This window comes from Pelmatolapia mariae, linkage group LG9 (genome assembly GCF_036321145.2).
Source record: "Pelmatolapia mariae isolate MD_Pm_ZW linkage group LG9, Pm_UMD_F_2, whole genome shotgun sequence".
NCBI classification, from domain to species: Eukaryota; Metazoa; Chordata; class Actinopteri; order Cichliformes; family Cichlidae; genus Pelmatolapia; species Pelmatolapia mariae.
Genome location: NC_086235.1, coordinates 6290879 through 6303376, shown reverse-complemented (window position 1 = coordinate 6303376; position 12498 = coordinate 6290879). Strand labels below are relative to the sequence as shown.

The following is a 12498-nucleotide window of genomic DNA, read 5'->3' as shown; positions in this document are numbered from 1 at the left end:
TTCAAAACAACAGTCATCTCCAGGGACTTTATTTAGTGAGCTGAAAACAAACTGCACAATCACAGCATCCCCTATGAGCAGCACTTGGTGACTGTAGGAAGGAAGAACTCTGTTTTGAAAGAAGAGACTTCTAATAAAATCAAGCATAGGAAGTGGATGACTTTGCAAAACAAAAACCTGCAAGAGAGATTAAACAAAAGTTAATGACACAGTCATATACGTGGAAGCTTGTTTCTGCCACTGGAATAAAACAAAAAGGTTTTTTTGCCCTTCAGAAGTCAAAATTTTGGGTTATTATTTCAGGATTTCTGCTTACTAATGAAAACTTCTGAGAAGATAACTCAACTTGGGAAAATAACCTGAAGATAAGAGTTACTGAGTGAAAATTTTAAGATAGCAATCTGAAATTTTGACAACAAGCTTCTGTACACTTATTTATTTAATATGTGTTTGTTGAAGGACATATCCTGGTCAAAAAAGGACTGATGATTCTTCATAATCTTATTGGAAGTCTAAGGAAATGCCATCCAGAGTCAGCATCTGGTTAGACACTGAAACATAGATAGCTGCAAACTGAATGCCTGAATCTGAATCTTTAATAAACGTTAGTATTATTTTTGAGTCATTCCTGTGTTTGTCTTAACTGTTTTTCAGATTGTGTTTTTGTGTGGTTAAAATTCCAAACAAAGTGAATGTGATTACATGTAGGGGTGGAGCTAAAGCAGCATGATAAAACATGAAAGATATCAAACATATGTAGAACCTGCAGGCGGCCAAACTAATCACTTAATTTTTCCTTTTACAGGCTCCCAGCTGCATTTAGCAAAAGAGCAAAGCAACGACGGAGAGAAAATTCGAGGTATGAGCGATTGTCCAGCTGGTGTAGCTGAGTGTGGTCTGTCTGCTTCATCTGTCACTGGCAAACGCACACAGATTGTTGGAGGGTTTCCTGTGATACGCAGGAAACCCTCCATATATAGTGGATCAAGAAGTGCATTATTTCCCTTAAAATGTTGTGGAGGAAACAGTAGAAGTTGAGTTTCTAAATAAGTAAATAACGAATACCCCGGTGTGTGCGCAGAGCTGTCGGAGGTGCTGCGGGATAAAGAGCGTCGCATTCAACAGCAACTGGATCGCTGCGCAGAGGAGCGAGGGAGGAAGATGGAGGAGCAGAGGAGGAAGGAGCAGCAGCGCAAGGCGGCGGCTGGGGAGAAGAGACGAAAACAGCAAGAGGCGGAAAAGGTCAGAGGTCACAACACACTAATTCGTCGTTCCATTTAACTGGGAAGCCCGATGTTAGAACTTAGAGTGACGTCACTCCCAAGATGAGTGGGTTCCAGTGGTAAAGTAAAAAAAAAGGATTTGCTTTGCTCTTTAGAAAGGTAGAATTCACTAGCTAAACAGCGTGAGGCTTGATTTTTGTGCTTAAAATCAACACTTCTGCACAGGGTCTGGTCTGTTCTCCGCATTTGGCTTTTTAAGCCACTTACAAATAAAGCTTTCTACCACTGTCTTCATTTGTTAGGAGGGGGCTGGTTAGGCTGCTCTGACTTGGAAATCTGACTTTAAAATTCTGACTGGGAATTCAAAAAATTCTGTCTTTGAACTTCAAATGGAACGGACCATAACCGTGCTTTCAGATAACATGAGAAGAGTAGAGACCCACTAAGGCTCTGAGATTAAATGTTTAAACCTTAATGGCTTCCTTAAGGAAAGCAGGAAAAGCATATGTGGCTTCAGATAGGGTTTAACTAATGACAGGGTTATTGGGAAAGAAAGATGAGCTTCGCTAGCTCTCTGCTGCTTTGGGTTTCAGGTAATTTGTTTGCATTAACCGCTGAGCTGGACTTGTTAGCAGAAAACAACAGTTATCTATACTGTCAAGGAAAAATACAGTTAACATAAGAGGCGAGTCAATTCATGGGCGAATAGTGTGGTTTGGAGAAAAATCTGACTTTGTGCAGTCTTTAAAAAAACTGCTAACACAGCTAAACTGCAAGCAGTAGCACTGAGCTAAAGGGGATACGCACAGCTAATTCATTCAGACCCCTTGGGGCTGGGCTGGTACCTAGTTGCCAACTAACAACCAGGTTAGTTAAAAACTGCTGTAACTTGGTTTCTAACATTTCATGGCTGTTTCTCAACATGCATACTTGTGTTCTCTCTGACTTGTGAAACATACAAGTACAGTTCCAGTTAAAAGTCCACTGTGTTCCTGCTCCACCCATCAAGGATGCTTCAGGTGGTGACTTGTGTGTACACAGTGCAGCCAAGTATCCCAGAATGCATTTGGAACAGAAATCAAAAGTAGGGCCAAACTCTTACATTTTGAATATATTAATGTTTCTGTGACACAAAATAAACCTTTAAGATGTTTTTAGTCGAGAATGTAGTTGTGGTTAACCTCAAATATGTGATTTATCAAGAAATTGCCTATTTGTACAAAAGGTCTGGCGTTTTTGGAGATGCCCATCCCCCTAGTTTAACAACCAGCCTCTTGCCCCGCCAGCTAGCAGCAGTTTTAAAAATGATCTGTGGGAGCCGGGTGCTCTCGGCAGGTAACATGAGCTCCGACTGCCTGACTCCAGGCACATCCTTTTGGCTACTCAGTAGACATTAAATGCAGGGTATGATTCACTTAGGTCTTCTCTATGGGGTGATCTTTGGTTTATTTCAGTGTTTTATTTATGCTTAAAAGATATATTTTTAATAATCTGTTTTGTAAAGAACTCTGTTATTATGCATATCATATGCACAGGCCAGTAAATGAAATTAAGGGTTAAAAATGTATTTGAGGGGAAATACTAACTGTGTCCTCCCACCTCGGAGGTTCAGACTCTCAAATGAACTTGCGAAGTATGAACTAGTGAGAAAAGCCCCCATACCTCAGTAGGAATGCTAGTTGGCTAGCTTGCCTAATAACTTCAATATGATGCTAAGTTCTTTGTAGTGTCAGATAATTTTATCCATCAATAAATTTTCTAGAACAAACAAACATATATAACTAACATTTAATTTCTATAGTAATAGCTATTATCATGAGGGTAGTTAGCCAGTTAGCTGTACCTTAGCCACACAGCGTGTATCTGATATTGGCAGCATTAAGCTAGAAAAATACTCTTTTGTAAGTTTTTAAAAGGTCATTAGTATGAAATAATTAATTTAGACAGTATCGAGACAATAATGTAATCAATCATCAAGAAGGTCAGCACAATAAAACTGGATTATCACCCAGCCCAGGTCACACAGACTTTGCTTCTCAATGAAATAAAATCTGAGCTGTGCTCTCCTCAGACTGTCTCCTCCTTCATCTCCCCTCTTCAGAAACCTGATCACAGGACAGTTATTGGAAAGACAGGCTTTCTCTGTTTCCCACCACTGATCACTCTTTTCCTTTTTCTGTCTGTGAGCTCGCTGCTCTCCAACACTGAATTATTAACCGTGTCGATCCATAATCGAGTTAGTGTGTTTCCAGCTGTGTTGTCAGGCTGAACCAGAGCTTAGGAAAGTACTGAGTAATTAATGCAGAAGCTCTAAAGACTTTCTGCCAGCAGACCAATTGTGTGCATTCAGCTGAAACATGAAAAGTTTAGCTGGCTGGTTGTCTGCAGACTTAAAGTTACTGGACATTATTGTTTTCCTGAGCAGGGCACCATCTCCAGGTTTGGGATATTGAAATCCTCTCCTCACGTTATTGGCAGAAAAAATCACCAATCAAAAAACAAACCAGGATATGAGATATAATAAGATATAACAGAAAGCAGTCATCTGTGGTGTTATGTGTTGAGGAGCGATGCATTAATATTCAGTTCCAATATTTAGCGGCCACTGCATGACCTGAAAGTCAAAATTAAAATTCTTACTTCTTGTATGAAGATCTCTCTTCTGTGATTTTAGTCCGGCCACTCTGCGTTTCATGATTATCTTCTTGGGCATCTCCAGTCTGCAGCACAGCTGATTTTTTTACATCTTTCTCTGGAGGCCGTCTTCTGACCTCTTACGCTGAGCCCTCAGAGGCGTCTTCATTGAATTAAGCTTACGCCAACATCAACTCATGTTTCAAACTGATTCGCCTTAGATCCGCCTGTAGTAGAGATCAGTAATGGACTGAAGATTGTTTAGTTCATTTCTTTCTAAGTCCAGTTCACATTTTCACTGTCTTCTGTAATTATCACACTACATCATATTGTCACAATACTGGCGCTGTTTTTGTATCCTCAGTTGGCTGTGGGTGCTTCCCTGTCCCACAGCTTATTCTACCACATTTTTAGCACATGTGGGGAAAAACACACTCCTATAATACAAAAATGAATATTTCAAATAAAATTATAGTTAGATTTTCATCAATTAACTGGACTTGTTAGATTGTGTCTTTCCACCACCGACTCAAACCTCTCTAAACACACTGGACGTCATTTTCACTCACTTTTTTTAAGATGTTCCACACAAGACTTTTTGAGGGCTGTAGTCAACTTTGGCTGTGCATGTTTCTCTTGTTTGTACAGAAGCATCTGATCTCATCATGCCACACACTTTACTGGCCTGAGACCTGGTAGGTAGTGGGACCAGTGTCGCTATAGGGGAGGAATTCCAGTTCCTGTTAATCCCACTGTACAGAAATTGTCTGCACTTCAGCTGGGGGCGTTTGTAAGAATAAGTACAGTGAATGGAGCTAAATGTGTCACATATACCACATCACGCTGAAAAAACCAGCTCTCTTACAGTGAGGCTGACTTTTAGCCTGAAATCAGGGGACTTCAGACTTTAAAGTCCTGAGCAGTGACATGTGGAGCACTTACAGAGTGTTGTTTCATTAAAATCAAAATTTGGAACTATATATTGAGCAACTTTTATTAAAAACCTGATTAAATTTTCCAAAAGAAAAATGTTTACGCTGCAAAGTTTACATTGTTTCTACAGCTCCACAGAGCCCCACTCATTCTGGACTGCGTGTGGAAGAGGAGAGCTCTTCTTTGTTAGAAGTTCTCTGTCAAAGCAGTTTTCCTTTGTGCTGCTTAATAAAAGCTGGCAAACAGCTCAGAGGCACATTACTGCCACCTTCTAGCAGTTGTAGCACATTACATCTTAGCAGGCGCTGGTAACAACAAGGGAAAAGTATATATTAAAAAAAAAATCCATAAGCCATTCAGCATTTCTGTGATCTCTTATATGACCATTCCTACTACACTGGAGACAAAGGCAGTAATAATGTCTCCTTTGCTGGACTATTTTTTAAAATCATAATCCTGTGAAATGACTCAGATTCACAGACGGATGTGCAGCAGATATGATGATGTAGCTGTGGTGTGGGATCCTGCTGAGCTGCTGAGACGAGCTCTTTCTGTTTTTACTTCTTCTTCTTCAGAAGCAGTGAAACACCTCATCTCACTCTGCGTGAGTCATGAGTGGGCATCACTCTGCCTAAAACCACTGACTCATGTTATTACACTCATGAATAAATGATCGGCTGCTTCGTATCTGTCAGTTTGATCGAGAGGATACATTTCTGGCGGTTGTTGGAAAGCTAACCAGGACACAAAGGGTTAACAGGTGGTGCACAGAGAGAGGAGAGAAGAAGAGGAGGAGGAGGGGGATTATTATCTCTATTGATGTGGAGGCTCTCTTTGACTGCTAACAGCCTCCACCTCCTCCTCCAGCTCGTATCCTCCGCCTCATATGCATAACTTAATGATATAATGATCAGCCGGGCTCACGGGACGATGACATCACCTCCAGCGTATCGTGTGTCGTTTACTGGAACAGACAGTCGATGCTGTGACAAGCACATATTTCACCTTTGAACCGGAGAGCAAAGCTGCAGGATCGAAGTGCTTCACATGACAAGAGAGAGTTAATACAGGATCCAAACTAAAACAAAGCAAAGTACTTAAAACGAAATAGCTTGTAGTCACAGTGCGGGATGCATTTTTTAAATTTATATTTATTGTACCAGGAAGTAGAGACCTCACCAGGACCCCTAAACCACATTCAAGAAGATTTTTGATCATCGTTTAGCACTGATAGATGAAAAACAATGAATCCATTATAAAAATATAACAGTAATCCTTTGCAGTTCCATAAATTCATTTGCTAACTAATCATTTGTCAGTATTTAAAGCAGATAGGTTCCTCCATGTTCTGTGGTGCCGTGTGCTACTGAGCTTTAGTTCCACGAGGCTCGTGTTAGAGGCTACTGCGGGCCTTTCTGAACCAGTCAATAAATAGTTCTGTCTATGAAACAAAAATAAAAACTGCTTTCAATGGCTCCTTTATTCACAAGGAGTCGCCACAGCGGGTGGCCTCGCATGCTCGATTTGGCTGAGGTTTCACGCCCTTCCTGACACAAACCCCACAGGGATTTGTCTCCTCCCAGGATCGAACCGGGGATCTTGTGCTTTTTAGGTGAATCTATAAACCAGGAATAAGACGAGGAGAAAATGCCAGTCAGAATCACCTGGATTTTAAAATGTTTCCTATTCCAAAAAGAAGTTTTAAAGTCTCTCACCTTTTAGAAGTAATAATGTTGTAATGAGTAGTCATCGGAATAGTTGTTTTTTTTTTGTCGTCTGTTGATAAATTTCAGTTATTCCAGTTCTGCATTGGAGTTTTGTGGTTTTAAAAATAGAGATAATAGAATTTGTGGCCACCACTTTTTAAATCCCCCTTTTTTTGTAGACTTATTAGTTTAGTGTTTGTCTCTCCAGTTAGCTCTTTATAACGCCTCAGATTTATTAATTGGCCTTGTACAAATCAAATTTAATGTGTGTGTGTATATTGAGGTTTCTCATGTGATGTCATGTGCACGCTGCTCGGGAGTTTTGCACCATGTTAGATGTGTGTGGTGGGGAGGGATGCTACAGTGGGTTCAGGGTGTTGTCACGGCTGACCTCCATCATTTGATCATGCCTCCCCGTTTGAGTATGTCGCCGGGACCTGCTTCACTCTGTGTGGTGTGAAGCAGAACCTCCCAGAAACCAAAGCAGAGGGTTTTGTTACACTTACACATAACCATCATGACCAGGGTTTGAAATAAGGAGGTCAGTGTTTGTACAAATGTCTGTGGTTGCTGTGAGGTCATAGAGAGCTGGTACCCCTAATATGGTCAAACCTTCTGTTTATGAGAGGCAGCCAATCATCCCAAAAAGCTGATTCTGTTCATGTGGACGTAGCATTTTCATAGTGGAAGCAGCTAAATTGGATCGTTTCAGACAGGATAAACTGAGGGGCTGCACAGAGGCTCAGTATAACATAAAAACAGATTATTTTGAACTGAGAATCATGCAAAGCTACTCTAATAAAGCCCAAGAATATGCAGAATGGATTTAATATTAGTCTGAGGTTATTTTGGAGATAAAAACTGAACCTGGTTCATTTTTGTCTAAATATGTAACCACTATTAATTTGAGTAGTGTTATTAATTACTGATCATGTCTTGTTGACAGCTCACCTGCAGCACTCGACTCTTTGTTTGTCTCATGAACGGTTTCATGTCGTGTCTCTAATTGTATTGAATCCTTTCATCTCATCAGACAGGCTCATTTCACATTCAGCACTGCAGAGGTAAACGAGTCCATTATGACTAACTCTGGCACGTTTGCCTTGTAAATCATCTCAATCAACGCGCTGCTCTGCCACTGATAAATAAAGCAAATTGCACTCTAGTAAAAGTACTCATCAGGAGTCAGTTATGAGGGGACCTGCACGATAAGCTCAGCTAGATTTTCCTCCATCATCAATCAGGCTGCAGGCTGCTCATCCATCCCAGCCTTCCTCTCTATCTTTGATCTTCCTGTCCCACTCACTTTCCACATTTTCACTCCCTCCCTCACCTTCATCACATTCTGCTGTCTCCCTTTAAATCCTGACTCCCCCTCCCCCCCGGCCTCTCCCTCCTCCTGCAGTTTTGTGCGTGACTGTGCATACACCTTCACCCCACCCCCATAGTGCTGAGGTGGGGCATTTCCACCCACTCCATATACAGACAGTACACTGAAGCAGTGTTTCAGCTCTGTGCTGGGCAGTTACTCTGCATGGGCCACCTTAATGGTCGATGATTGGAAATCCAGTATGACCAGAAAGCTGAGCCACATAAAAAGCAGACGGCTCACTTTTTACCCTCTGCAACAAACACAGAAATAGCTCAGTGTACAAACAGGTATAATATGAATAAACAAATAATAAATACACATAAAAATAAATGCAGGGATGATAATATTTACCTCGTAAGGCAATGAGAACATCACTAAATGGAAGACGCTTCTCTTCTGGTCTTATATTTTTACATAAATATAAATAGTTTCAAATAAAAGTCTGTTTTCTAAAGAAGGACAATCGGACAACCCAACAAATTTGCAAACATTTAACATTTATTTTTTAATTTAAGTTTAAATATGAAAAACAGCAAATATCAAAATAAAACAAAAGGGCCTTTACAAATATACCTGAACCTGAAATATTCTTTAATCTTAAAAGGCTTCAATTTACTGCTTTAATATATCTGAATTTCAAATAACAGCTCATTTTAGATTCACAAATGTGTCTGATTTCTGTAAGGTGCCTGGCGCCTTTATTTGACATCCTACATATTTATATTCATCAAATATGAATGTCAAAATAGAAATAAGTGTCAGTCACTTAATGACATTAGGAAACCCGACAAAGACATGAATCTAACAATGAACCCTAATTAAGTGTTTTTAATACACCAGTTAGGACTTTCATTTTGGTTCCATGAATTTATTCCCTGGATTTTACTTTTCAGGTAATTACTCCTTATTTTGCCCCTTAAAACATTTAGATTTATATAAATGTATTTTATATATATTTGAATTCTGCCTTTCAGAAGTCTCACGTGTGCTTCGATGTGGGATCTGTGATTTTCTGACTTATTTTCTGGTGTTGTGTTATTGAGGTTTGTAGGGCTGTTTGTAATGCAGAGCTTTAGTTGTATTGTTGTGTTCTGGTTTTTGTTTAGTTTTATATTGAGTTTTTGCGCTAGTCAACTATTTTGTTATTTCTTTTTGTGGCTGTAGTTTTGTGTCTCTAGTGTTAGCTGTCTTTTCTTTATTTCCTGTTTTACTTTGAAGGTTGACTTTCTTGGATGTCTTTCATTGGTATTATTTCCTCCTTCATTATTGTCCGTTCGCCCTGATTATCTTTACCTGTGCGTAATTACCTTCACCTGCTTGTCTGTATATAAAGCCCTTTACCCAGCTCTGTCTTGTGCTGTTTGACTTTTCTAGTGAACCTATCAGCCTAAATAAACGCTGCACTTTGCTCGACCTCTGAACTGACCTTCAACGCTCTTATATTGAACATCTCAAAATAATTGTCAATATATATCTTTTTCAAACGACAGAGCCAACAAACTTTTTCTTTTTTTGTGGCTGGGATGCCGGCTGACAAAGAGTGAGAAGTGCCGATAAAATAAGAACCAGCCTCGAGCTGTTGTCGAGTGATGTAAACTTTGGAAATGTCAACATGTCACGTTTGCATGCAGCGCAGAGCAGTTTGGATTCGCCCCGTGCGTCTCAGATCTGGGCGTTGCAGATGCTGATGAGGTGTTTTTATTTTAACTGTGTGGTTTATTTAAAAAGTCTGCGGTTGGTGCGTTTTTATAATGCAAGAATCCAAATTTTATGAAGTCTGTTCATGCTTGAACATCCACCTGAATGGTTGGATTTTTGAGGCCTCACTTGATAACAAGGTGTTGTTTTAGGGAGAAATATTTTTACATTCGTATTTGTACGTATTTTGCATGTGAAATACTCTGCATGTGCATACCATGTGTCTACAGCTGTAAGCACAATAGGGCAATCAGACGTTCACTAAGTAATAATGATGCTCTGGAACAAAGGAGTGAGGTCCTCTATAGTAACAGCAGTACAGTGGCTCACAGCAGAGGGCCGGAGGTTTACATCCAGGGTCTTTGTCTGTTTTCCCAGTAGCTTAGGGTTCTCTCTTGCTCAAGGACAGTGTTGCAAAACAGAATTAGGTTGCATGTAGCATTTTATAGTATTTTATTTTGGTGTGTCAATTTGTGATAAGTTAAAATTGTGCTGAATGGGCTCTCACTCTGTGATCTGGAGCAAAATCCTTCCCACAGATAATAGAACAAGGACCTAACCGTGACTCCAGCATGTAGACATTAAGAATGTAAATCATTAGGAATGAATAACAGCTGTCTCGCCATAACATTTCTTTAATATACAACAGAAATGTCTCTGTGAGTTCATATAGGCCCAAATCCTTGAAAGATTTTTTATTGTTTTTCTCAAACTGTGACCATGATGTAAGATTAATAATTGTACCCAGTCATGGTTTACTAATCTGTGTCTGTCAGTCACTCCCCAGTGCCGAGTGTGTATTTTTATTTTCTAGGAATGTTTTTTGTCACACTGCAGTATGCATGCAGTCCAGAGGAAAAGGTAGAGGAAGGCAGAAGGATGAAAGAAATGCAACCAGTATCAATCTCCGATCCACCCACCTTCTGTGTGTGTGTGTGTGTTTGCAGGCATGGTCCCCTGTGTAAACGTGTGTGTTCATGCATGTGTATGTATGTGGTGGGGGGTGGTGACGGGCTGCATTTTGCCTCCTCCCGTCTGACTAAAGTGCTTCAGAAACAGACTCAGTCATTAGAGAGGGAGTGGGTGATCGACATAGAGAGAGAGAGAAAGGAAGAGAGCGAGCGAGAGAGGGAGGAGTGAATTCAACTGCGATGTGGGGGAGAGGGAGAGAGGGAGCGGCAGACAGAGGAGAGAGAGCGAACAGAGCTGCTGTATCACTGAGTGGCAGACGGGCGAGCGAGGGCTGGTGACCACCAGCAGACAGCGAACAGACGAGCGCGAAGAGGGGCGAGGCCGCTGCCGCTGCTGCTGCATGCGGTAACCATGGCGCAGCCATCTCCGAGTGCATCGCCCGGCATCCGTCGCCGTAGCGATGGCTCGGTAAGAGAATCTCTCTTCTTCCCTGTTTCTGAACGCAACGAGCAGGAGAGGCTGGAGGCCATGGTACGCCGAAGAGCCGGGGGCCCTGAAAGACGAGGAGGAGGAGGTGGAGGTGGAGGAGGAGAAGCCCGGGAGCACCTGGATAACAGGCCTAAACGGTGGACATGGGGAGGACCGCCTGATGGAGTGGAGGGTGAGTACCAACAGAAATGATGATGATGTCATTGGAGGGTGGGTTTGATTTCTAGAACTCGGGGGGGTTGGTAGTGATGGAGAAGTGGAGAGATGTTTCAGGAGGAGGAGGTCTGGAGGTCAGGAGGAGAAGGGGTGGTAGCTGTGGGAATAAAGGGTGGAGACGTAAAAGCAAAGGACAAAGAGCAGGTGAAGTGAGGATATAGAGAAGGAGAAAACACAGCGGGGCAGTGGAGGAAAAGGGTGGGGAGGCTGCAATGCAGGAACGCTTTGTCTCCAAACCCCTTCAGGCTTTAGAGAGACTCAGAGTGAGTTCATAAAGCTTCAGCCTGATCAGACGAGGTCAAGCTGTGCCTGTAAACTGCTGTTTAAACGTGCTACAGGTGTCGGTTTATTTTTATGTTTGTGTGTTTTATTTCCGAGCTGGGATGCAGGACTATAGCTCAGAAGACCTTGAACGCAACAAGGCCACACACATAAACAAAGTGCGACACAGGGCTGTTCACTGAGCCAACTTCCATCACTCGTATTTTATCTCTTTTCTTCACCGTCACTCTTTTCTGAGATGTTTTCTGTCTTCTTGTCGGCCCGAGCCTGGCTCTATGCTGTGGTGCATTCATAACGCCATCAATTATTCACAGTAGCCACCAGCTGAGCCGGGATCGGGTCCACCAGGCAGCTCCTCTGGCTCCGGCCCGGCTGACTGGGGAAGAGGTGCTGCTCTGGGATCTGTGGGGCCCGGCAGAACGCTCACTGCAGCAGAAACGGCACCAGCTCATCTTACAGCTCGATTAAAGGACAGACACTCACCCAAAGACGCAAAGTGTGTGTTTTTGTGTGTGTGTTTGTGTGCTGCGTATTTTCCTCTGGTCCTGAGCTCCAAAATGAGCTGCTGCTTTATTCGAACAAGGTGTTTAGGCCGTGATAGCAGCTGCTGCAGATTTTTACCCAACCGGGATCACAGCAGATACAGAACCCTGTGAAAAAAATATTAGTATTTTTTTTATGTGTGTCCATTTTCAAAGGATTTTTTCTCCTCTTGCTGCCAGGACTTGGGGGAATAATTTAAAAATAAGCACTGAGATTATGGTTATTGATCCGAACTTGCACCGGGTGATGTTAATACAGGAGCATTCAAAGGAACCTAGCAGTATATCTGTGTATACGTTTTTGGACAATGGCATTTTCCTTTTTAATTTTGCCTGTGTACACCACCACAGTGGAGTTTAAATCACACAGCCAACATGTGATTGAAATGCAGGCGTTCATCTTTAATACCACGGGGCCTTGTGAAGCTCTGATCAGTTTTGCAGCATTTGCCTGAATCTGAGGAGAGTACGCTTCACAACTCATCCCGCTG

At 41.8% G+C, this 12498-nt stretch overlaps 1 protein-coding gene across 5 annotated transcripts in view; it reads left to right on the top strand.

The window, feature by feature from the left end:
• Window positions 1-12498, top strand: part of map7d2b (MAP7 domain containing 2b) — a 32700-nt gene that overhangs the window by 1295 nt on the left and 18907 nt on the right. For all 5 annotated transcript variants that reach the window (XM_063484431.1, XM_063484430.1, XM_063484429.1 and 2 more), the window contains exons 3-5: window positions 806-859; window positions 1082-1242; window positions 10992-11139. In XM_063484431.1, the coding sequence (XP_063340501.1) occupies window positions 806-859; window positions 1082-1242; window positions 10992-11139 (363 nt within the window). The remainder of the gene's footprint in view (window positions 1-805; window positions 860-1081; window positions 1243-10991; window positions 11140-12498) is intronic.